The sequence below is a fragment of the Hypomesus nipponensis genome, chromosome 15, assembly GCF_054491055.1.
Source record: "Hypomesus nipponensis isolate SF chromosome 15, ASM5449105v1, whole genome shotgun sequence".
Lineage (NCBI taxonomy): Eukaryota > Metazoa > Chordata > Actinopteri > Osmeriformes > Osmeridae > Hypomesus > Hypomesus nipponensis.
Genome location: NC_140375.1, coordinates 8,170,262 through 8,194,456, shown reverse-complemented (window position 1 = coordinate 8,194,456; position 24,195 = coordinate 8,170,262). Strand labels below are relative to the sequence as shown.

Here is a 24,195-nt window from a genome sequence, read left to right as displayed (position 1 = left end):
ACTAACCATAAACATGAGAAATATGTTTACAGTGACTAACCATAAACATGAGAAATACGTTTACAGTGACTAACAGATGATGAACACAGAGGAGGAGTAAGACACACTGACACACTGTAGGAAAATATGCTGGAGAGAATGTGGGACAGGGTTAGCGGATCTGGTTAGCATCCTGGATGAGGTACATTGGGATGGACATGCGCACACACACACACATTGAGAGTTTGGCTATGAGGAGTAATAAAATGGGCATGTCTCACCAATGATAATACACATACACACGTACACACGTACACACGTACACACGTACACACACACACACACACACACACACACACACACACTTAGAAGCCCAGCTGATGAAGAGCATCTTGGACATAAATGGTGGTATCTGCTGTGAGAGAGTGATTCCTTTCCTCATAATTAATCAACCTCTTCCTCCAGTCTAATTTCTACTGTCATTTTTCTTTTGAAGGATACTCCATTTCCAAATCCTTACTTTCTTGCTCTCTAATGTTCCATCCAGATCTATACAAAAACAGGTTTCAGGAACCGGAGAACCAGGGAATGTGTGTGGTGGAAACATCCTTCTTTACCAAAACTAGCTAATTCGACACACTTCACTTCATCCCTTCTGTCTTTCTCGATTCATGTGTTGCATTCTTTCATTCCCTCTGTATCCTTCCATCCTTTCATCCTTCTTTCTCCTGGCGTGAGACTGGAGGCCTGGTGTGGTGAGGTATGGAGAGAATTCCTGCTGACCAAACTGAAGCCTGCTGGCAGCCTGCTTCCTGCCCTCTCTCCTCCCCTCCTCTCCTTTTCCCTCCTCTTTGTCTTTGGAGCAGGCCTGACCTAATATGGCTGTGACTTTTTCACTTGACAGAGAGAGAGAGAGAGAGAGAGAGAGAGAGAGAGAGAGAGAGAGAGAGAGAGAGAGAGAGAGAGAGAGAGAGAGAGAGAGAGAGAGAGAGAGAGAGAGAGAGAAAGAGAGAAAGAGAGAAAGAAAAAAAGAGAGAAAAAGAGAGAGAGAAAAAGAGAGAGAGATTGAGTGTTTAAAACTACATATGAAGGGGAGAGATGGAGAGAGAAAGAGAGTGAATAAAAGAGAGAGAAAGTAAAAGAGGCAGAAAGCAATACAGAGAGAGAATTACACAAAGAGAAACAGAGAGAGACATACAGAGAGGGTTCCAGAAAAAGGCTTAAAGGGCATGCCCTTTTAAGGATACAGTTTCCTTTTCCCTTGCTCCCTTGCTCCCTCCCTCCATCCCTCTCCTTTCCTTTACTTCCCTCTCTCTCTTTCTCTCTCCCCCAGACTGAAGTGGTGAAGTCATTCTCCTGGTCTGATCCTTTTAAGTCGTCAACTTTGGAAGGAGGGACTCTGTCTGGACGAGACGTATACAAACAGTCCTTCACCTCAACACACACAGGAACACATATACATACTCTCGCCCTGACTCCTGCAGAGGAAAGACTCTTCTTCCATCCTTTCACACAGTGAGTATCTCTCTTTACTTCTCTTCACAGGCTGGAGTACAGTGTGAATAATAGGAGATAGGAGGTTGTCAGGCTGGTGGATTGGTTCAGTGTAAATTAGTATGTGACTGTGGCCTGGTCTAGCCTGGTCTGGTCTAGCCTGGTCTGGTCTAGCCTGGTCTGGTCTAGCCTGGTCAGTTTTTGCCTGGTGTGGTCCCATGTCTTTCAGTGTACAATCCAACATCATTAAGACAATAACAGAAGCTACAATGTGTACGTTTCTTTGATTTTTGGTGGAGTATGAACCTGTTTGGACCATGTTGATGTTTACAGAAAGTTAGAACCTAGTTAGTTCTGGAACTCTGGGAGAGGGATAGTACCTGTACCTTCAGGTTTGGACCAAACAGGTTCTACCCTTAACCCATCCATATGACATGTTACCGTCCTTTAAAGAATGCTGTTGGACTGTAAAGTCTTCACAAGCTGGGATATGTAACAAAACATAACACTGAACAATTTGTTTGGCTAGGGTCATGAACTTTAACCTGAACACTGCAGCTTTTTAGTCTCGCTAACCCTAACCCTAAATGTTTGTCTTGAACTGAACCATTGCAATAATTCAATGATTCAACTGCGCAGGATATTTCTCTTTATCAAGTGTCTTTGTATGGGTGTGTGTGTGTGACACAAATGGATCAGATCTATATTCAAGTTCAAGTGAACTACGTTCAAGTAGCTAGTCTGTGTGTGGTACTGTAGCTGATGTGTGTATGTGGAGATGTAGAGGGACCACAGGGAGCAGATGAGGTGATTTAGAGGGGAGAGCTCAGATGATCTAGAGGGAGGAGCTGATGTTTACAGAGGAGATGAGAGGCAGAGGCCCCTCCTAATGCTGACTAACTTGCATACTTCAGTTTGCTCTGGTAAATGAGGACTGCCTTACATGGAGCTGCACTGAATATCCAGGAGCTAGCAGAACGACATCATGACTAATGGAGACAAGTGCTACACATCTGCAGAAGCACACACACACACAATAGAGAGAGACAGAGAGAGAAAGAGACACTGAGAGATGATAGACAAAGATACAGTGAGGGAGAGACAGAGACAGGAAGAGAGACAGAGAGAGAGAGAGAGAGAGAGAGAGAGAGAGAGAGAGAGACAGACAGACAGACAGACAGACAGACAGACAGACAGACAGTGAGGAGAAGAGAGACAGGAAGAGAGACAGAGAGAGAGAGAGAGAGAGAGAGAGAGAGAGAGAGAGAGAGAGAGAGAGAGAGAGAGAGAGAGAGAGAGAGAGAGAGAGAGAGAGAGAGAGAGAAAGAAAGAGCGAAAGACACAGAGACAGAAACCTTGATACAGTTATCCCCAGTCATCCCCTAAGCACACATAAACTACATAGCTTCATGTCCCAGCGGGCCATGTCAACCAGTGAAAGTACGGTTGAAAATAACAACAACATTTGGAAAAGAGGGTGGAAAATAATGTTTGAGCGGCCAAAAACTGTCAGATCAGATTAACAGTCCTGCTTTCTGAGAATTGAAAGAAGTGTTGAGATTAGATAAGCATAAGAAGGAGTGAAGAAAGGAGACAGCTGGAGCTGCTTTTCAGTTAGCGTTCCAACAGTTAGCAGTTAGCGTTCCAACAGTAGCAGCAGCCAAACTCCCTGAGGAGCTGCTGACCAGCAGCACGGCAGATAAGACAAGCTGCACTTCCCTTCCTGAGGCAGAGCAGAACAAGTAGGCTAGGTTAGACTAGGCTATACAAGGCTAGACTAGGCTGGGCTGGGGTAGGCTAAAATAGAAAAAATATATATATTGGTTTTAGACCAAGCTAAATTATGACCCCGGGGGCAACTGCTGGGCTAAACTTGCTTATTGGCATTGATGTTTCATTTGAGAGACTGGAGCCCAAGGACTTCCTGTTTTTAAGGGGTGGTAGCCAACTGGGTTGCCATGGCGAGGCAAAAACACAGTGGAGTAACAGACATGATTGGACAGAAGAGTGATGATGTAATTGTTCTATTATGCTTAGTCACACATGCACAAGCACACGCACACACATCCAGACACACACACTCACACGCACAGACGCCTGACTGCAGTCTGAGTAAAGAGCATTGGTTCCAACCTGACAGCAGAGGTCACACAGCAGATAAGTACCAGGCGTAAAACTGGGTCCCCGAGGGCCCTTGTAACCTCTCAGGACTGTATACAGGAACACAGACAGACTGGAGGGCACGTAGGGTCAGAGAGGACAGAGAGGACAAGAGAAGGGCTGACAAAGACGGAAGAGGCAAAGAGGGTCTGAGGATAGGAAGGAAGGAAGGAATTGAGGACAAATTAGAGGGCCAGGGAGGAGTCAAAGGATGGTGAGAAGAAGGGTAGAGGGGCCAGCTGAGGGTAAATATGCCAGTAAGTGGAGGGGTTAGGGGAGGTAGGGGGTGGTGTAAGGTGAGGAGGGAGGTAGAGCGGGGTGAAAGAGGGTATATCCACAGAGAGAACGGGGGTCCCATGACAACCCTGATGAGCTGCTACTCTGTGTATGACTGCCAAACATGATGACACAGCAGCATTCCACACTAATGTCTGTATAATGGTAGCGCTGTGTGTGTTTGTGTGTGTGGGGGGGGGGCTATTTCATGTGTGTGATCTGTCCCTAACCCCCTGGGAGAGGACAGGTGTGTTAGTGTAACCTGGCCTGTACATTTGGAGGCCTCACAGCCCTGGTGTAGTTACTGTCATGATGGCATCAGGCTCCCTGGCAGCAGTCATCACCTCCAGCCCTGGCACGGTTCCCAGTCTGGCATACCAGCCACCCAGCCCGGCACAAACCAACGCCCTGGCTTTGTCGGTTGGTCACCTCCTCCCACAATGATGCCTAGAAGTCAAACCCAACCCCTCGGCCTGGATAGAGGGGTTCTGGTTGAATTTAAAGCAATCTCTGAAGTAGATGAGGGACTAATATAAAGAATAAAGTATCTGTTGTTCGAGTGATCACTTGCAGAAAGTTTTCTACCTTTTCAAATGTGTGGGTTCAGGAAACTTTTGCTGTTACTGTTTTACTGTTGTCACGGGCAACCATCTCCGATGGCTCCAGAGTCTGTGGTAGAATGAATGGATAACCCATGGTGACATTCAATGAAATACCGGGAGGAATGCAACTTCCAGGTGTAGTTTTTTCCAATCAGGAAGCAGCATCAAGGTGACCTTCAAGGCTGTTTAAAGTGTAACCTCTAACATTTGACCTACAGGCAGACGTGGTGACCTGACATCGAGATGGCAGCACAGGTGACAGAGCTAAAGGCTGTGCATTGATATGGGCTTCGCTCTGCTACCTGGCCCCTAAGCAAAAAAAAAAAAGACAAACTTGTTTTGCACAAGCAATGGTGTCTGTGAAGCAGTAAGAGTGTGTGTGTGTGTGTGTGTGTGTGTGTGTGTGTGTGTGTGTGTGTGTGTGTGTGTGAGAGAGAGAGAGAGATACAGAGAGAGAGAGCTTGCTGATAAAAGAGCTCCCATTGTGCATCACTTTGGCTCAGCCAACCTCGATAGCATGATTTGGATGATGTGGACCGAAGTGATGCTCATTCGGAGACAGGCAGTGTCATCTGATGTTGGGTTGATATGCTGTGCTGGGTATTGTGAGTGGCTGTGTCAAATACACACCTTTCCAAACACACTGCTCTTTACATATGTCTGTATCTACGTTTCTATACACGTATGCGTGTGTTTCCGTGTGTAGGTGTTTGTGAACGTACAAACTGTCCAGAGTCATTTGCATGTGTGGGCATGTGAGTCTGCCTGTTCTCACAGAGCTGCTGAATATGCCATGACAGTAATGCCTGTTTTTTCCCGATGTTGAAATGTATTGAGTACATTGCAGAACCGGGCCACATACCAGGTCATACAAGGTCATAATTTACTTGCTAGACACAAATACTGCATGGTTGAGACTTGTGTTATGCTGTCATAGACCAGGGTCAGGTGATGTTGACTATTTTACTAGTCTTTCTTTCTGTCCACAATCTAATGGAGCCACTTGAGAGGTAAGGGCAGGAGAAAGCTGTATTCATGCTGCCCCAGCCAGGATAGACTTACAGTACATTGTAGATCAGTAACTCCACACGTAACCCCGGCAAAACTGACATTTTGCTTTTGTTTTGACATCCTGTCTACTCTCACCCTCCTATCCTCTCTTTACGCAATTCCTACCCACTCCCTCTCTCTCTTTCCATCCCTCCCCTCCATCCCGCTCTCTCTTCCACTCCCCCTCCCTTTCCCCTTTGCAGCAAGGAGCGGGCATGGCCAACAAGGGTCCATCATACGGCATGAGCCGTCAGGTCCAGGATAAGATCGATAAGAAGTACGACCCGGAGCTGGAGGTCATGCTGGTGGAGTGGATTGTGGCCCAGTGTGGCTCCGGTGTGGCCAGGCCAGAGGAGGGCAAGATGGGCTTCCAGGCCTGGCTGAAGGACGGATGTGTGAGTGGGCCTGACGGACCAGCCAACATCTTAAACAGCTCACTTACAAACACACGTTAGAGAGGAGAAGGATGAGCCTGGCTCGAGGGGATTTGAACTGGAAATCATTCAGCGTCTAATGAAAGTATCTGCTTTGTTGTTCTGTCTCTGTCTCGCTCTTTCCATCCACTCCCCTTCCTCCCCCTATCTCTCCTCATTTCCTCTCTCTTCCCATCTCTCCTTCTCTCCCTCTCCGTCCCCCAGGTCCTCTGTGAGCTGATCAACAGCCTGTATGACGGAGACAAGCCTGTGAAGAAGATCCAGAGTTCCCCCATGGCCTTCAAGCAGATGGAGCAGATCTCCCAGTTCCTGAGCAGTGCTGAGCGCTACGGGGTCACCAAGACAGACATGTTCCAGACTGTGGACCTCTGGGAAGGTCATAACCACGGCACACACACACACACTCTCACACATATGTACACCCTCACCCTACCCAGAACACAAGATCTAGGTACCTGTGATGACTTGGCATGTGGTGTCCCTGACTGGGCCTGTGTCTGGTTCCAGGGAAGGACCTGGCCGCGGTTCAGCGGACCCTGATGGCGCTGGGCAGTCTGGCCGTCACCAAGGAGGATGGAACCTACCGCGGAGACCCCAACTGGTTCTTCAAGTGAGTCACATGACCCTGCAGCTATGACCTCATTGCGGTACACAGTGACCCTAGTGTTTGGTGTGTGTTCCTCTGCAAGCATGCTGTAAACTGATGAACGGTGTCTGTTTGAAAAGGGAGATCCCATTAACTCTTGTTTTTTTTCTATGCAGAAGAGTAGAGCTTGTATCGGTGTCTGTTTTAACTCCATTTCCCATGTTCCCTTGTAGGAAAGCCCAGGAGAACAGGCGGGACTTCAGCGATGACCAGCTGAAAGAGGGGAAGAATGTGATTGGCTTACAGATGGGAACCAATAAGGGGGCTTCCCAGCAGGGCATGAGCTATGGACGACCCCGACAGATCCTCAACAACTGAGAACCCAGACCACTCTCCAAAAAACCCTTGTAAACCTAAGACCCCCCAACCATCTACCCACATGTTGTAACCCACCTTTACCCCCCTGCCTCACCCCCACCTTCCTCCCCACCACCTCCCTCCCCCACCTCCACTCCCATCCTTTGACCTTGCACAAGCATTCTGATCACCCCTAACCCTAAATCTAGAAAATTTGATTTTGCAGATGGCTTGAGATTGTTTAGCAACATTGAAAGGTTTAGGTTTTAATTACCATGCAATGGGTGAAAGTTGATCTCCCAGTGTATCTGCCTCCCCTGCTTCACCTGTAACAGCCCCACTTAACAGCCCAGTATTTTTGTACATTGTCTTATTAAATAATGACTTTGAATTACTTAAAACTTCTCATAAAATCTGTTGTGTTGGTGTCAGTGTATGTTTCAGTTAGTCACACAAATTTGATTTGCTGTGTACAGTTCAGGTGTGTTTGTGTGCGTCAATGAACCAGACAGATGTGTTCCCCGTTATTATTTTATTGGTAGTCTCTGCTGTCAATCACAGCTACACCCGGAGTCCTACACATGTCAATGCAACATCAAAAACAAAAATAGAATCTCTTTCAGGTTTTGACAGTTTATATAAAATCACACGTGTGTGACTGTACAACAGAACACATTGTCCTCGCGCAAGTGTGTAGTATATATATTTTATACTCCATTTTAAAAAAAAAACACATTCACCCTCAATCACACAGCCACTTGTATACACATCAGTCATCCACTATCTTGCACGCACGGATGCACGCACACACACACACCAAATAAAGTTCAAGTACTGCTTTGCACCAAATACAATTCCTCAAAAATATCCCACATCATAGTTTCAAAGCAGAAAAAATATTCAAAAAGAATGGACTTGCTAAAATAAATCTATTTTTTATGCATTTACCAGAATACTCACACAGAACATTTTAATAGCTTCCCAAAGTGCAATACTCTCACAGACTACAATCCCATGGGCTCCATTTGATAAGGGCCCTTTTGAACTTGAATCAAAATGCTCAATCACACAGATTTGCACACACACTCGCACGCTGCACTCAGATAAAAGGCCACAGGTAGGGGATGTTTGGGGAGGGGGGTAGAAGAAGGGTTGGAGGTAGTCCAGTCTGCCCTCCTCCTCCAAGGCTGTCACACAACCTCTCCGGAGTCCAGACCCCCAACCACAGTCTCTCTTGAGGGTATAGGGTTGTTCTCCACTGCTATGTATTGTCTCCAGTGACCAAAGGCACCTTGACCTCAGAGTCCAGCCCTGCCTGCAGCTCCATGTCTGAGCTGGCCCCCTCCGGGTCTCCCCTCCTCCGGGCCCCCCGGCCCCCCTGCGGCCCCCAGCCTCGCAGACACAGCTGGCGCAGGTCCATGTGGGCTAGCGTCACCTCCAGGGTGTAGTACAAAGACCAGAACAGGGCAAAGCACCCCAGCAGGAGCAGAGACTGGGGGGAGAGGGAGGGAGGGAGGGAGGGAGGGAGGGAGAGAGGGAGAGAGAGAGAGAGGGAGGGAGGGAGGGAGGGAGGGAGGGAGGGAGGGAGGGAGGGAGGGAGGGAGGGAGGGAGAAAAAGGTAATGGAAAGAGAGAAGGAGGGAGGGAAGGAAGAAAAGGTGATGGAAAGAGAGAGGCAGGGAGGGAAGGAAAGAAGAAAAGGGGATGGAAAGAGAGAGGGAAGGAAGAAAAGGCGATCGAAAGAGAGAGGGATTAGGAGCATCAATTAGGTATAAAAAAAACTGAAACAACAAGAAAAGAAACTACCAAACCAAGTTGTGAATGAGTGAGTGAATGTGTGGGTGAGTGTGTGAGTGAGTGAATGAGTGAGTGAGTGTGTATCTACCTTGAGGCTGTTGGAGGTGAAAGGGCTGATGCTCTCAGCAGCTATGTCCAGTCCTGGGGGGCAGGGCAGAGAGAAGCTGCTGTCCAGATACTGCCCCCCCATGGCCTCCTCTACCAGCCTGTCAATCAACACACTGAACTTTCCGCCAAATTGACAAACAACACAAACAGCCATGTACGTGTTTGTGTGTGGCAGGTGTGTGTGTGTGTGTGGCGTGTCCTGACCTCTGCCTGTCCTTGACCTGGCTGAAGGCCAGGGAGGAGCCGTAGAGTGTGAGCTTCCAGTGCTGCAGGATCCCTACTGCAGAGCACACCTGGCTGGAGGGGTCTCCTGGGGAGGGGGGTTATGTTATAGGGTCTTGGTGAGGTTGTATTGGGGTCATTCTGTTGTCATAATGTGAGCTACTTACTGTAGTCAGAGAGCAGCAGCGTGTACTGTCCCTCTGCTCTCTCTCCCCAGCAGCGCACTGTGGAGAAGGTCCAGTCCTGGTACCCCGACGGGTCCCTGACACACACACACACACACACACACACAGAGTGAATACATGGCATCCTTCATGCTTGTAAGCTATGATGTGCATGTGTGTGTGTACGCATTCACCTGTCCTTGACGCGCCTGGCTCCGATGAGCGACGTCATCCCGCTGGGGCAGAGCAGCACCACCTCCACGTTGCCACGGCAGGGGTGGGTTATCGTCACGGTGACGGATACATGCTCCAGCGTCTGCATCCCCGATTGGCTGAGGTCATCAGCCGTGACTGGAGAAGGGGGGGCATGAGGAGGGGGGGGGCAGGCAGGTCAGCCATTAGATAGTAAACAAGCAGAGGAGGACTGGTCAGAAAAACTGGTTCAAAGGACCTACAATCCAGCTGATCACAATCATACTGCTCCCTTCATTCTTCCTCCACCCCCTCCCTCCCCCTCTTCCTTAGTACAGTGCAGTGCTGGTAGCTAATGGGGTTCTAACCTAACACTGCCTCATCATGAAGGCCAACGCACCCACCCTGAGGAGGAGAGAGAGAGAGAAGAGGAGGAGGAGGAGCCAGAGGAGGAGAGCAGCTCCTCAACAAATTCAAGATGCCTTTCACTCTCTTTCATGCACATAATCCCATCACTCCTCCTTCTTCCTCTCCCCTCCTTCATTCTCACCCCCACATCCCTCCCTCCCTCCCTCTCCTTGTGAATGTGACTGACAGCATTGACCCTAACCTGGCATGCAACACTGGCAGTCCATTCTAGACCCCAGCGATGGATGACAGCAACACACATTTAACACACTTTAACTGCTGTTTTTCTTTCCAAAACCAACAATATATCTTGTTGCCTGTATCTTTCTCCATCTCCAGCCAAAACACATGCCACCCCCGCCACTAAACCATGTTCTACCAATGGGAATTATGACTGATTTTAACTATGAGATTTGTCCCCGAGTGGACACATTTACACAAGTGTGGAGTGATAGATTAGTAGAATAGTAATTTTGCCCTGGTCAGCAACTCTTGCACCGGTCTGTCCCCCAGTCAGAGAGAGAGAACTCACACACACACACACACACCTAACCACAGAGGGGCCATGACAGAGGGTTAGGCAGTGAGAGAAAAGAAGGAAGGAAAAGAGATGTCTCTGCTGTGATGAGGTCAGTGTGTGTGTGCGTGTGTGAGAGAGAGCAGAAGGAGAGAGAGCAGAAAGAGAGACAGAGAGCAGAGAGAGGGAAGGAGGGACAGTAGAACATGACCTAATAAGGACACAGAGCTCCTATTCTCCAGGGAGGGAGACTGTAGTAGTCTACAGTAGGACACTGGTGTTGACAGCAGGGAGTACACACTCTGAACTGTCAATGTAAATGAACCCTCCACACAGACAAACACAGATCAGCAATAGGACAGACTAGCCAAGAGCAGACAGATAGACACGCAGTAAGACAGATGGCAGACAAACTACCATTCCAGGTGAGTGCAAGTTTGTCGGGATGAGTCAGAATAGGCTCCTCCTTCTTCAGTACTGGGCTCTGATAGGACACCAGGAAAGGAACCGACTCCCACACCTGGAAAAACATCCCACAAGCTAGGTTAAGGGAACACATCATGTGGTTGTATCTCATCCCTCATGTATGGAACCAGAACACGACTCTCAGGATGGACTGTTCAGGCCGTGTCAGCAGGCTCCTGTCTCATCCATGACAACCACAGCATAGCTCTCTCTCCTATTGGATGACACGCTCTGTCACGTACATGCTCATGGACCAAGTCCTATTGAAGAAGTTTAAGGGGAACAATACTACAGGGAAAGCTTTATATTGTGCTGATGAAACATTTTACTGGCTGTCTGTAGCCTGAGGGTTTAGTTTACTTATAATGAGCTCACCTAACCTTAAAGTATGCTAAATCTAGCTTTGACAGTGAAAATAGCATTGATAATATCTGTATGTGTGTGTGTGTGTGTGTATGTGTCCACCTTGGCAGCATTGACCAATCTCCAGGCGTTGAGCAGACCGAACCCATGTTTGTGGCTGTGGTGGAACCCTGCCCCGTTCACCTTCCAGTCTGCCCGCGTGTCATACTGCAAACACACACCTCCAAAATAAACACCCAACTTGAGATCGCACCCAGTTCATTCCCCCACACACAGGCCCCCTCCTGCGTACCTGCGTGGCGGTGTAGGTGATGATGTGCTGGACGTCCCTCCAGGTGAGGCAGGGGCGGACCTGCAGCATCAGGGCCACCATGCCGGCTGCCAGGGGCGCGGCCGCTGACGTGCCCGTGTGGCCGTCGGTGCAGCCGGTGCCGTGCTGCATGGACCAGTCTGACGTCACCTGCGCACACACACACCGTTCATGCCAGTCTCCGTATGTACTGTGTGCACTACCATGTCACATCATGAACATAAATCCTGTGGTCAGTGTGTGTGTGTGTGTGTGTGTGTGTGTGAGTATCTGCACTCTGTTAGGAGGATAGTAAATAACAGCTGGCTCAGAGTCAGTTTACATTCAGCAGCACTGTTGTTTAGCTTCTGGCCAGAGAGCTGGAGGTTGCAGGGGGCCCGTGGGGGCAGGAGGATCTGAAAGTGCATATAGATGCACAGACAGGGGGGATTATTCATTTAAGGAGAGGCGGGGGCTGGACAGGCATAGGAGAAGGGAAAATGGGAGAGAGAAAGAAGACAGAACGAGAGAGAGAGAGAGAGAGAGAGAGAGAGAGAGAGAGAGAGAGAGAGAGAGAGAGAGAGAGAGAGAGAGAGAGAGAGAGAGAGAGAGAGAGAGAGAGAGAGAGAGAGAGAGAGAGAGAGAGAGAGAGAGAGAGAGAGAGAGAGAGAGAGAGAGAGAGAGAGAGAGAGAGAGAGAGAGAGAGAGAGAGAGAGAGAGAGAGAGAGAGAGAGAGAGAGAGAGAGAGAGAGAGAGAGAGAGAGAGAGAGAGAGAGAGAGAGAGAGAGAGAAAGAGAGAAAGAGAGAAAGAGAGAGAGAGAAAGGAATGTTCTGGTGACCACTGGATCTGTGTTGTGGTGTAGTGGGTGTGGCCTCTTGGTGCCACCAATCCCAGCATTGGTCTCAAAGGCATGTCCCAGACCACGTTTCCATGGTGATGGTACCAAACAGCAGCAAACAGAGCAGAGCAGTGCTCTCCTTCACTTTCTCTATTCATCCCTCTATACTTCATCCCTGTCTCTCCCTTCTACAGCTTCCCCCTCATCCTCCTTTCCAGAACCCTCTCTTTGCTAATCTCATTGACCATCGCTATGTTTAGAGTTTATGTATGGGTCTGTGTTTGTAAGTATATTGGTGTGTGTATGTATGCATTTGAGTGTGTGCATATATGAAAGTGTGAGCGTGTGTACATGTGTGAGAAGGTGTGAGTGTGCCAGTGTGCTCATATGGTTGCATGAGTGTGGATGTGTGTGTGTACTAATGGTCAACTCACAATGCTTCTCATCTTGTCCCCCCCACTGCTGAAGGTGACAGCCAGCATGGAGGCACACTCCTCCGCATAGAACGGCATCCCCCCATCCTCATCCACGGCCCCTGTCACACACACACACACGTTGACGTTATACAGTGACTCCTTAGGAAGTTCTTACTTCTTTCCTAAGGGGTACACACAGTGTTACCTATAGTGATGGTGTAGATGGAATTGGCATAGCCATCGTAGTTGCAGTTGTCGTAAGACTGGCCCCCGTTGCCACTGGCAACCACAAATATACTGCCAAAGCCCCGTCTGCCGGCGATCACCCCGTGCTGCAGCGCCGCCTAGAGGACAGAGATGGAACTGTCACTGACCCGAATCCCACTTCCAGCTGGACTTCACATTAACTGAGCCGACAGCAGCATAATCCCCCCCCTGTCGGAGACTGAGTGGAATGCAATTTATTGGGAAAATATGAGTACACCTGTGTGTGCTAATAAATGTGTTTGTCTGTGTGTGTGTTCACACATGCAGACCTTGCCCAGGGGATGTGGCCCATCGACTGTACGTCCATCATCATCTGGTCCCCAGCTAGAGACACAAGAGGAAGAGCAGAGAGAGGAGGGAGGGAGAGGGAAGGAGGAGCAGAGAGAGGAGGGAGGGAGAGGGAAGGAGGAGCAGAGAGAGGAGGGAGGGAGGGAGAGGGAAGGAGGAGCAGAGAGAGGAGGGAGGGAGAGGGAAGGAGGAGCAGGAGTGGAGGGAGGGAGAGGGAAGGAGGAGCAGGAGTGGAGGGAGGGAGAGGGAAGGAGGAGCAGGAGTGGAGGGAGGGAGAGGGAAGGAGGAGCAGAGAGAGGAGGGAGGGAGAGGGAAGGAGGAGCAGAGAGAGGAGGGAGGGAGAGGGAAGGAGGAGCAGAGAGAGGAGGGAGGGAGAGGGAAGGAGGAGCAGAGAGTGGAGGGAGGAGAAGACAGACGAGAGGAGGGAGGGGAGAGACAAGTGGAGAAACGGAGACCAAGCAATTTAAGAGAGCTGAGATAATAAAAACATACTGTGTGTGTGTGTGTGTGTGTGTGTATATGTCCTGCTTGCTACCTGCAGCTGTATACATCGTTGACTTGGTAGTGTTTGTTGAAGGCCACAGCCTCCATGCTGTCTGTCAGCGGTCCGTCCAGCACCCTGATACCTACACACCCAGCCGAGAGAGAGAGAGACGTTCCAGACAGATGAGGAGCGAGCAGGGACCCGTACCAGGTACAGGGGGGATTCTGAGGGGGCCTTGTGACAGCAAGGATGAACCCCCTTGTGGCCCCCCTAAATGCAGAGGCTGATTAACTATGAACCTGGTATTTTGCCTGTCAACGCAGTGAAGAAAACTATATGACAACAATAATGGTTAATGTAACTGGCCCCTCTAACAGTACAACTGGTCCCAGCTTGCCCCCCCCCCCTCCCCCCAGTTGAAATGGTGTAGAACCTCCCCTGACCTGAGCGATACCACAGGGAAGTCAGGGAGAAAGTGGGAGAGGAGGGAGGGATTCAGACACACACTGACCTGCCACTTTACTCCCGTAGGCCACACCCACGGCACAGAAGCTGTTGTTGGGCACAGCGGCGATCTCCCCAGCACAACGCGTCCCATGGTGGTTGTCACTGTGAGCATCGGGGTGGGGCATGGGGTCTGGGTCGTTGGAGTTCAGGTCGTAGCTGCCTTCCGGACTCTGGATGGGGTGAACAGTTACACAGTGTGACCTTTATAGTACAGTTATGTCATATTACAAAATCCTAGCTTGCATAAAGCCATATTACACAAAGTCATAGTCGTAGTACACAAATTCATAGTCAGCACAGCTGTACAAAATGTACAAATATGCTATTATTTCATTCTCACAGCCTTTCATACCCTAATAGCTGGTTGTAATCATACGACCAGACCAATCAGAGGAGGGGGTGGCTGAATCCAGGAAGTGGAACTTCACATGACTCACATAGTTGGGCTGGATATCCTGGAGGGTGTGTTCCACGCCGTCGTCAACGACAACCACGGTGACTCCGCTCCCTGTGATGTTGTACTCCCAAACGCCTGTCACGTTGATGTCCATGCCCTCCCTCAGGTTGTTGTGCTGTGACGTAGAGAAAGGAAGAGAGAAAGAGAAGAGGGGGACAGCGGAGAAGAGTGAAATGAATCTGGGGCTGTCCATGCTCGTACCCTAATTTCCAGTTCATTTCCAGAGGGGGCTGTGAGTTGTATATTAGCTCCCAGTGTTAGGAGTGAGACAGAACAAAGAGAGCCCAGTGTGGTGTACACTCTCAGTTGTGAGCAAGAAAGCATAATCGTTCAGTGGTACTGTAGTCAGGTGAGGTTGGTTCTCACCAGGTGCCACTGTTTGGGGTATCTGGGGTCGTTGAAGGCCACAGACCTCTTGGACCTGCTGAGCACCTGTTCCTGGGAGTGCCACAGGACATGTGGGTGAGAGGCCAGCACCTCAGCTGGACTGGCCACGCCTACCCCCTCTACCGGCCCGGCCTGATCCTCAACTCCAGCCCCAGCCTCGTCACCAGAGCCAGGCCTAGGCTTGGGCCATGCACACAGCAGGTAGTGTCCCTCCAGCTGTCCGATTTGTCCTCGGTTCTCCAGGCCAGCCTGCTGGGCCACCCTGCTGGCCACCAGGTCCAGATCCAGGGGTCCATCTTTCGGGTCTGAGTCAGCGTGCAGTCGGACCGCCCAGGATTGGCCCGGACCACATGCAGGAGGGGGGGATGAGGGGGTGAAGACGGGGTGAACGGTCAGGAGGAGAGCCGATGTGAAGAAGAGAAGGAGCAGGAGAGAGGGAGAAGAGGAAAAAGAGGGTGATCCCATGGCAAGGCTGACACACAGTCAGACCAACCGCTCCACATCAGAGCTACAGCCTGACGGATAGAGGAGGGAGGTAGGGAGATATGGAGGAAGGGAGATTTGGAGGAAGGGTAGTAAACATTGTGTGAGTGGGGGACAGAGTGTAAGGCAAAGTAAACAAGAATTTATGAAAAAGGAAAGAAGAGAAAGAAAAAAGAGAGCACAACGATTAGAGAGATACCAAAACATGAACACTCATACCAGTGTGGTATTTCACAGGCAGTAACCTGGTTTCACAACATCCCACAAGCTCCCTTGTCCAGCAGATTTATCAGCTTTATTAGCACACCGCTGCTAGCACAACTCCAGGCACTAACACGCTACCTCAGACATAATGCTGTTGGACTCCAGAGCTGTGAGATGGTCAACACAGTTCAGGGACAACCCTCAAGTGAATACGCAGGAGCCTATTTAACAATACGCGTTCAGACACGCATGCGGGCGCACACCAACACACACAACAAATTCCTATTCCTGTTACCTGATAAACAGGTTATACCTAATACACCTGTAGTACACCTGTTACACGATACACAAGTTTTCACGGTGATGTGACCAGCAGAGCTCTTTGACACTCACTGACCTCATTCTGTGGTCATAAAGTATGAGACGCACAATAGAAGTATGCCTTTAGATATTATAACTCTATTTTGATCACACAAGTGCCTTGAAACTCCACACCGCAACACTGTGTATAATCAACAACAGTGGAAGGAAGATAAAGCCACGAAACCAACTAGCTTGCCTTAAGGCAAGCCTGTTCACAAACGTAATGAAGAAGTGTACTGTAGGCTAGGTTACAGTGTAGCTAGCTATTTGCCAGACAAAGATCCAATATGGATGAATCACAAACAAGTGTTAGTCGCTAACTAATGCTAACCCCACATCATTGTGCTAAAGTTAGGGCTAGTAGGTCCCGACCAATTTTAGCTATTGTCAGCAGAACGTCGGCGAACTGTGAGGACCGTGACGAGCCTAGTGGCAGGTGGATTTAGCTCGCTATCAAACCAAATGGCAATCAAGTACATTTTAATAGAAATTCAATGTAATTAAGTAGTGGCTAAGCATTGGCTAAGTAACCACATAAGTTTCACGCAGGCACATGCGGATGTTATTGCCATATAATAGCTTCAAACACTAGCGCGTTCTAGGTATCGTTTCAAATGATGTAGCGCAGGGTTTGACCACCACACGACAGAATAACAATAATACCATTATATTACCTTCACGTTGAAGTCTTTACTCTATCGTTTATTTGTGAATGACACCTTCATTTTGTTTGATGTGCGAACCACATCTATATGCTCTCTGATGCCACACTAGTATTGGAACACTTCCGCAACAATCCCAGTACAAACGTCATTTCCGCAGAAATATTCTTTCTCTCCACCAGAGCCATAGAAAAATAGATTTCTATGGCTCTGCTCTCCACCAAAGAACATATTGACTTCTATACTCTTTGTCTCCACTAAGGGGCGGAAGGCCCTTACAAATTAATGGGGTCGCATGCGGCAGATTCTATGAATAGTTTCAATCCGTGTTTCGAGAATTCAGTGTAGTAGTGTGTATTGTCTTTCATTCGAGACCACTCAATCTCATGGAACAGAGGATGAGTTAAAGGTATATTAATAACTTTATTGGTACTCCACCGTCAGGTCTGAGAGCAGACGGATTGATACATTTCTTGGTTCATGTAATTTACAGCAGGTCGAGACAGAGCAGGGAGCTGCCCATATGCATATAGGGTCGGGTTGTTCTCCTGCCCCCAGCTCCTCAACATACACAACATTAAAAACATGGCAGCCAAGTCTTTGCATTAGACCACTATTTTGCACTGATATAGCAGGTTAGACCAGAGGGGACTGCATAGGTGAAGTAATAATATGGTAATTATCCGATTCCTGCCTGCTGATAAAAGGCAAGGAAATTGATCAGAAATATATGACAAATACACAAACGTAATTCTCCCACATCCCCATGAGAGAACACAAGACCGAGACATGAGGCTGATTCAAGATGAGAGGGTTAGATTCTGTGTCTGGGAGTGATGGGAGGGATTACACTGATGTGAGTGTCAAGAATCATCTCAATATTTGGTGGGTTGGAGTCCATCGTTGTATCAGACCTGTCTGAGGTGTGTGTTCTGTGTCTGGACTGTAGTAGCTTATGCACCAACATTATTATACAGGACATACATATATCAACCCATAGAAAAGTGTCATCTGGCTTCAGTTATATTACAGTCAATACATCAACTAAGGTGTGAAATGACCCCCCAAACAATAGGTTCACCCCATGGCTCTGATATTGGAATATTGACTATACTGTTTTTTTAATGCTCACTTAAGTGGCACTTACTGCAGTTTGGGTTTGCTGGTAGAATCACTGTAAAACAACATAACTAAATACATCTTTCTGTGTAATAGCATGTTAGCTTTCAAACACATTTTAATTGCACATTCTCTCTGTCACACATACACTCGGTTACTCACTCACAGTATATTATTTACATCATGCCTTTCTTTCGACAAACCTATCCACTCTCTTCCCACCAGAGGTTGCTGAATTTCAAATCCTTCTCACTTGCCTGCCCATCCCCCTATATACTTTACCTCTCTCCATGAGGCTGCCAGTTACTAAACCACCTCTGTTACATTGCACATATCCCAAACAACAACAGTGTAGGTAGTACGACAGTGTAATACTCCCTCCAGTTCTCCCTACTAACCCTCTCTGAGGTCATCGCACATCCAGCTCGCCTCTACAGGTTTCAGTTAAAGCTCCTCACAAACTGTGACTACAGCCGTATCGTATCTCTTAAAAGTAATCAGAACAATTTCAATGATGCACTTCTTTCCTACTCTTTTACCCTTTCTCTGCTCTATATCCTGTACGTCCCTCAATGTCTTCCCCGTCTGTACCTAAATATCTGCCCTGCTCCTGCCGTCTCATTTGAGCAGGGAGATGTCGTCTGCAAAGTCGCCCATGCCGGGAGGACGGAGGCAGCGGGTGAAGCGCCACTGGCACACCATGAGGCAGAGAGGCAGCATGAAGAGGGCACAGATGCCCGCCATGATGTAGGCGATGGTCATGAGCGTGGACTCATCCGTCTGGGGAATGTTGTAGCCGCAGTCCTCCAGGTCCAAGCCGTGGAACGGCCCCTCCACCGACGCCGTTCGGAACTCGTCGTGCACTGGGATTGGATGAAGGCCAGATGTGGACAGGTGAGGGGGGCCTGGCCTTTGTTACACACTCAGCACACTTACTGATCTCACCCCTCCCAAGCCTTCTCCCTTAGCCCTTCCCCACCAATCACACCTATTTTCCTTCTGTCCTATTTTCCCTCCCCACCTCTTCTTCATTCATCTGCTCTTCACCTCTTCCATTGTCTTCTTCCCTACCCTCTACATCTTCTTCCCCTTTCTCCTTCTCCCCTCCCCTCCTATCCTCTATACCTCCACTCCTCTCCCTTACCGTGACACGTGCTGACAGCAAAGCCGATGCGTTTCCTCTGGCGGTCGAAGACAACGTAGAAGCCCTCCATAATGACGGCGCCCATCACTGTTCCCGTGCTCGACTGAGACACTGCAAACTTGTAGCAGTCCTCCTGGGCCGACGCCACGTCTTCCACAGGACGCAGGTACTGCTGCAAGGACGCGATGCAGCACAGGGCACAAGTTAGGATATAACACCTATACTGTGTGTGTTTGTGTGCGTACGTACGTACACACGGGTGTTTATGTACCTGGGGCAGGATGGAGATCCTGAAAGACTGGTTACGGTTCTCACTCATCAGGTAGAGGGAGATGACAGGGAAGATGTGCCAGGGGGTGGTGCCAGCCTGCCAGCACACCAGCTGCTCCCCCAGCCAGAACCCCGATGGGAACTGCTCCGTCTGGTGGGTGAAAGAGATGAAACGGGGCACGAGAGAGAGAGAGAATGAAGCAAAGAAAGAGAGATAGACAGTTATAGTATAACAGCTTGTGGATGTAATGAAAGCCAAATTAACAACCATGTAAAAACAGAGGGAGGAGAAGAAATGTGTGGAGAAAGAGAGGCCGGTAGAGGAGAAGGAGGTAGACTTACAGAGGAGGCAGCCTCAATGGCCTTCACTGCAGCCTGGAACACCTTCCTGGGGAGGCGCAAGTTAGTGGTCCCACTGTCCACGATGCTCTTATCATAGTTATACTGACCAGGAGGAGAAAAGGAGAGAAAGAGAATAGGAGAGAGTGGGGAGGAGAGAGAAAGAGAGCGAAGAAAATAGGGAGAGTAAGACCAGAGAAAACAGAACCAAAGATAGAGAGAGAGAGAACAGAGAGAGAGAGAAAGAGAGAGAGCAGAGAGAGACAGAGTCAGTGAGAATACACAATTAAACACCTCCTCTTCCGCCGAGGTCACAGCAGTGATTGGTCCAGAGCCTGACCTGCTCACCTCCTTACAGTCCATGCTCAGGTCCTGCCCATTGACCTCGATGCGCACGATGATGACCTCATAGTACCACTCCCTCCGAATGGGCGTGTACCAAAGATCCCCTACGTAGAGTGACGTGTCCACCCCTCCAATGATCTGAGGGGACAGGGATCCCATGGTAAAGGATGTGTATGACATGATATTGTTTTATGTGTTCAGATCATCCAGATAATGAATGAATTTTCATTTGGTTTGAAATTGATAGATAGATTGCTTGATTGATTGTTTGACTTGAATGGATTGAGCAGTTGCAGCGTGTCCCTCACCATGCTGCCACCCACGGTGGCGCTGCCCAGACTGTAGTTCTGGGTGAAGCCAGCGCCACACAGCTGCAGGGAGAACAGGTTGGGCACCGCTGTTTGGCGTACCAGGGAGTCAAAGAAGGGCTCCAAGGTCTCGTCAGGCTGGGGGTGGGAGGGGGGACAGAGGTTAGTGATGATCATGGACAGAGAGAGAGTATCTTGCTTAATGACTTCTCTAATCACACTTCCTCCATCCTTCTCCTCCACCCCCCCCCCCACCTCTCTTTCACCCCTCCTCACCCGTGCTATCTCAGCGTACGCCAGTCCCAGGATGCCCTCCCAGTTGGAGCCGTTGATGAAGAAGCGATCTGATTGGGTGATGGCAGCGATGTTGGCGCGCATGGTTGCGTTGGGCCCGTGGGGCACGGACACCAGGTCTGTGCCCAGCTCGCCCTCCCAGCGGCCCTGGGTGTAGGGCACATACACACTCCGGCCCAAGTCATGGTAGGAGGTCGACCTGGGAGAGGGGTGGGGGGGTAAGTAGGGGTGAGAGGACACAAGAAGGAGTGAGACAGAAGGAGAGGGATGGAGGGAGAGAGGGAAACAAAGAGGAAGGGATTAGGTCTAAGTGCACAAAGACGAGAGATGCTAGAGGTGATAGTATCTACAAGTAACTAGTTTACTCGGGGCCAGGTTGCTTGGTTACCGTACTCACAGTGAGCGGTGGTAGTATCGTCGTAGGAACGGGTGAGAAGCAGCTCCCACAGCAAAGTTACTGCTGCCAGTGTCCACTAGGATGTTCAGCTGGAGAGAGGGATGGAGATATGGGTGAGAGGTAGACAACAGGAGGAAGAGAGAAGTAAAGAAAGAGATCCAGATGCGAGCGAGAAAGAGAGATAGGGAGAGGAGGAGGAGAGACATAGACTCAAAGATTCACTGCAGCATTCTATTTATGTAATTTTGGTAAACATGAAGACAGTGGTTTTAAAGAGAGACAACCTATTCAGACAGCCACCTCTCAGCTGCCAAACCAAGGCTTAGCCATGAAGACCAGTACTCTTTCAATCTTGTCTCTCCTTGGTCTCTCTCCCTCTCTGTCCTATTTTTCTGTCTCCGTCTCTTTCACCATTCTCTCCTACTCTTGTATCTCCTCTCTTCCTAACGTCATGTTGCTCTCTATTAAGCTCGTCCTGAATGTCCTTCTCTCGTCCTCCTCCCACTCACTCCATCCCCAAGGCTATTCTCAGGTTGCCCTCCCTCTCTCTTTCTCTCCACTTTCTCCCTCTCTCCATCCTACCTCTCCCCTTCTGTTTCCCATCTCTCTCCAGTCTCATTCTCTCTACTTTCTCGGTTCCTTATTCTTCCCTTTCTCTCTCACTCATCTACCCTCTTTCTTTCTTCCTTTAAACGGTCTATCTCTCTTTCCTCTCTCCCCCCTCCCCCTCTCCTCTCCTCTCCATATGTCCTGTCTGAGGATCATATTATGCCCACTCAGTCATTCAGACTGGAGGAGACACATGCTGGGTCTCTGGTGAGAGTTACGGCAAAGATGGTGTGTGTATGAGTGTGTGTGTGTGTGTGTGTATGTTTGTGTGTGTTGTGAGTGTGTGTGGGTGGGTGAGCGTATGTGTACAAAAAAGACAGAGAAAGGGAGAAGCAAGAAGCAATACACTAATCAATAATGCATCTTCTATTTAAATATCCAGGAAGGTGTTCAGAGTCTCAGGGACTAGCAGCCCCAAATGCTAAGTACACACACACGCCGACACACACACAGATCATACACTCGTGCACACACACACAGATCATACACACATACACACTCTCACACAAACACACAGCAACCACGTCCGTACCCACCCACACACACACAAACCTGCACCCTACCTTGCAGTAACCCTTATCCCAACTTGCTGGGCCAACTGTGACATGAATCTGCTGACTGTTCCCTTCCTGCTTCCTCTCTCTCTTCCTATCTCTCCCCTTTTCTCTATTGTCCTACCTACATACACCCACACACTCCCTCTTCATCACTCCATTTCTTTTCATAAGCACACACGCTATCACTTGATCTCTTCTTGCAGATACAAACACATGCACACACACACTGGTCCTGACATAGTGAGACCTTGGACCTGCTACAAACCCACACACACTTCCCGTGCGGCCGTGCCTGATAAAGTGACTTCCTGCCTGCACTGCACCCCCCCTTTGAAAAAAAAACAATCTTGTTGTTATACACTTCCAGATGTATTCTGCTGGGTCAGCTTTAAGTTACTGTAATATAACTGGTGAGGTGGAGGAGGGGGCCAGGCAACGCTGTTTCCAAACACTTCCAGTTTTATGCATGTTTTACTATTAATCTACTTAATCTATTAATTAACTGAAATCATTACAGCACTAGGATTATGTATGATTCTAAACACGAGGATAGTGTTTCTTATAATTACACACAGACACACACACACTTATACAATACACAGATTTAAAGTCATACGGACCGTCACAAACGCACACAAATTCAGTCATTTAGAAACCTCCACACTCACATGCCCCCAGTGCCGGCCTGTACCCTGCAGCTGCACTCTTCTGGCCCTGCTCTCCCTGCAGAACTAATGGGTTCATTCTCTCCCTGTCCCTCCCTCCACCACACACACACAAACAAACACTTGACTGCTTTGGACATCTGCCCTTTGAGAGAACCCTGACTGACATGGGTTATTCAGAGGCTATTTGACAGCAGCTAGACTAGTAAATATGACAAAGCCGAGTAATGGGCTGTGACACACGGGTGGGCTCGAATCATGTAACCTACATAGGGAGAATTTACTATTACAGTAATGAGAAGAGGAGGAAGACATACACCGGAGTTACCTTTTGTGGCGGTGTGCCAACTGCCATCTCAACATAGTAACCCTGTCCAGATTTACCACGCAGATTGTCGATCATGTCGACGAAATTAATGCCAAGTGCCCTTCTCCGCCTCCGCGCGGCCTTCGGGGGGTGCTGAGGGGCGGCGGGCGGAGGTTCGGCGCGAGCGACCTGTCGCAATGGCATACGGATTGCCACAGGGCTCGAGGTGTACGGTTCAGTCCTGTCAGTGTCAACACTGCCACTGACAAACAGGCCGAAAGTCATCCATAGAAATATCCCCCAACAAGGACAAAGTGCCTCCATCTTGTGATAAACGCTAAGGATTCCAGATAGGCTAATGTGCTCGCGGGGTGTTTCCCATTCAGTTAATCGTTTAATTATTAGTTTTTCATCAAAAATCGCAGGCTAATGCGGCGCAAATATCATCCATATCATAGCAATATAATGCCCGTTTCATTGAAACCGGTGCGTTTGACTGTAACATCATCTGTCAGTGCTATTTATCTCCGACAGACTAAAATGACAGTCCAGACTGGTCTTCCCGTTCAGTCTATGAAAATATATGGAATCTTAATCAATTCTATAGCCTAATAGACGCAGATGGCATGCTGTTAGATAGAGCTCCGATCCAAAACACCCAATTGGTATAAATGTTGAGACTGTTAGGACAAGAAAGTGCATAAATTATAGGAGATTCTCCTTTCATCAAAAAATAATAATAATCCGTAAACCGCATCAGCGGACTCCAGCCAGACTTTTATTTCAAGCGTTGCCCACGGTCACCTCAATCTGGGCCACCATAATCCGCATTCCTACTCCGCTATTCGTTCATTCTCCCCGCAACCTTCCCTCTTTCACTCGCCTCCACCATCAATCCTGCATCCTTGCAACGGAGAACGGAGCATCTCCCTGAAACCATCTCAACCGGGAAACAGCTCGCATGGCATTCTGGGTAGGGTAGTTTATTGTAAACAGCATAACCATGTGAAGTGGGGGAAATG

The 24,195-nt window shown here is 48.9% G+C and overlaps 3 protein-coding genes across 5 annotated transcripts; 1 reads left to right on the top strand and 2 right to left on the bottom strand.

Moving 5' to 3' along the window:
• Positions 1-1,295: 1,295 nt before the first annotated feature.
• On the top strand, positions 1,296-7,339 carry tagln (transgelin). The gene is made up of 5 exons (XM_084673779.1): positions 1,296-1,494; positions 5,765-5,956; positions 6,200-6,371; positions 6,503-6,605; positions 6,815-7,339. Exons 2-5 carry the CDS (start codon positions 5,777-5,779, stop codon positions 6,957-6,959), a joined length of 600 nt encoding a protein of 199 aa, XP_084529905.1. The 5' UTR covers positions 1,296-1,494; positions 5,765-5,776; the 3' UTR covers positions 6,960-7,339.
• A 114-nt stretch (positions 7,340-7,453) lies between these two features.
• Positions 7,454-16,952, bottom strand: pcsk7 (proprotein convertase subtilisin/kexin type 7). Of its 3 annotated transcripts, XM_084673776.1 has the most exons (16): positions 16,832-16,952; positions 15,087-15,622; positions 14,701-14,835; positions 14,268-14,433; positions 13,808-13,898; positions 13,254-13,308; positions 12,923-13,061; positions 12,736-12,836; positions 11,466-11,633; positions 11,276-11,380; positions 10,763-10,865; positions 9,423-9,579; positions 9,232-9,326; positions 9,047-9,152; positions 8,823-8,940; positions 7,454-8,430 (listed from the first exon to the last, which is right to left on the bottom strand). In XM_084673776.1, the coding sequence occupies exons 2-16, from the start codon at positions 15,570-15,572 to the stop codon at positions 8,200-8,202; spliced, it is 2,256 nt and encodes a 751-aa protein (XP_084529902.1). In that variant the 5' UTR covers positions 15,573-15,622; positions 16,832-16,952; the 3' UTR covers positions 7,454-8,199. The 3 variants fall into 3 exon arrangements, with proteins under 3 accessions (XP_084529902.1, XP_084529903.1, XP_084529904.1); XM_084673777.1 differs by lacking the exon at positions 16,832-16,952 and having other exon boundaries at positions 15,087-16,786; XM_084673778.1 differs by lacking the exons at positions 7,454-8,430; positions 8,823-8,940 and having other exon boundaries at positions 9,011-9,326.
• Positions 16,953-17,222: 270 nt separating this feature from the next.
• On the bottom strand, positions 17,223-24,114 carry bace1 (beta-secretase 1). Its single transcript, XM_084675179.1, has 9 exons — positions 23,195-24,114; positions 21,036-21,124; positions 20,621-20,837; positions 20,345-20,482; positions 20,040-20,174; positions 19,695-19,796; positions 19,354-19,503; positions 19,083-19,254; positions 17,223-18,801 (listed from the first exon to the last, which is right to left on the bottom strand). The coding sequence occupies exons 1-9, from the start codon at positions 23,495-23,497 to the stop codon at positions 18,557-18,559; spliced, it is 1,551 nt and encodes a 516-aa protein (XP_084531305.1). The 5' UTR covers positions 23,498-24,114; the 3' UTR covers positions 17,223-18,556.
• Between the last annotated feature and the right edge of the window lie 81 nt (positions 24,115-24,195).

Excerpts from the sequence above, each read along its gene's own strand:
- tagln (XM_084673779.1), top strand. The coding sequence starts at position 5,777 with ATGGCCAACAAGGGTCCATCATACGGCATGAGCCGTCAGGTCCAGGAT. Across the intron at positions 6,372-6,502 it reads GACTGTGGACCTCTGGGAAG|GGAAGGACCTGGCCGCGGTT; the intron begins GTCATAACCACG and ends GTCTGGTTCCAG. Across the intron at positions 6,606-6,814 it reads GACCCCAACTGGTTCTTCAA|GAAAGCCCAGGAGAACAGGC; the intron begins GTGAGTCACATG and ends GTTCCCTTGTAG.
- bace1 (XM_084675179.1), bottom strand. The coding sequence starts at position 23,497 with ATGGAGGCACTTTGTCCTTGTTGGGGGATATTTCTATGGATGACTTTC. Across the intron at positions 20,175-20,344 it reads CCACCGTGGGTGGCAGCATG|ATCATTGGAGGGGTGGACAC; the intron begins GTGAGGGACACG and ends CTGTCCCCTCAG. Across the intron at positions 19,797-20,039 it reads TGAGCATGGACTGTAAGGAG|TATAACTATGATAAGAGCAT; the intron begins GTGAGCAGGTCA and ends CCTCCTGGTCAG.
- pcsk7 (XM_084673776.1), bottom strand. The coding sequence starts at position 15,572 with ATGGGATCACCCTCTTTTTCCTCTTCTCCCTCTCTCCTGCTCCTTCTC. Across the intron at positions 9,327-9,422 it reads GCCAGGCGCGTCAAGGACAG|GGACCCGTCGGGGTACCAGG; the intron begins GTGAATGCGTAC and ends TGTGTGTGTCAG. Across the intron at positions 8,431-8,822 it reads TCACCTCCAACAGCCTCAAG|TCTCTGCTCCTGCTGGGGTG; the intron begins GTAGATACACAC and ends CTCTCCCCCCAG.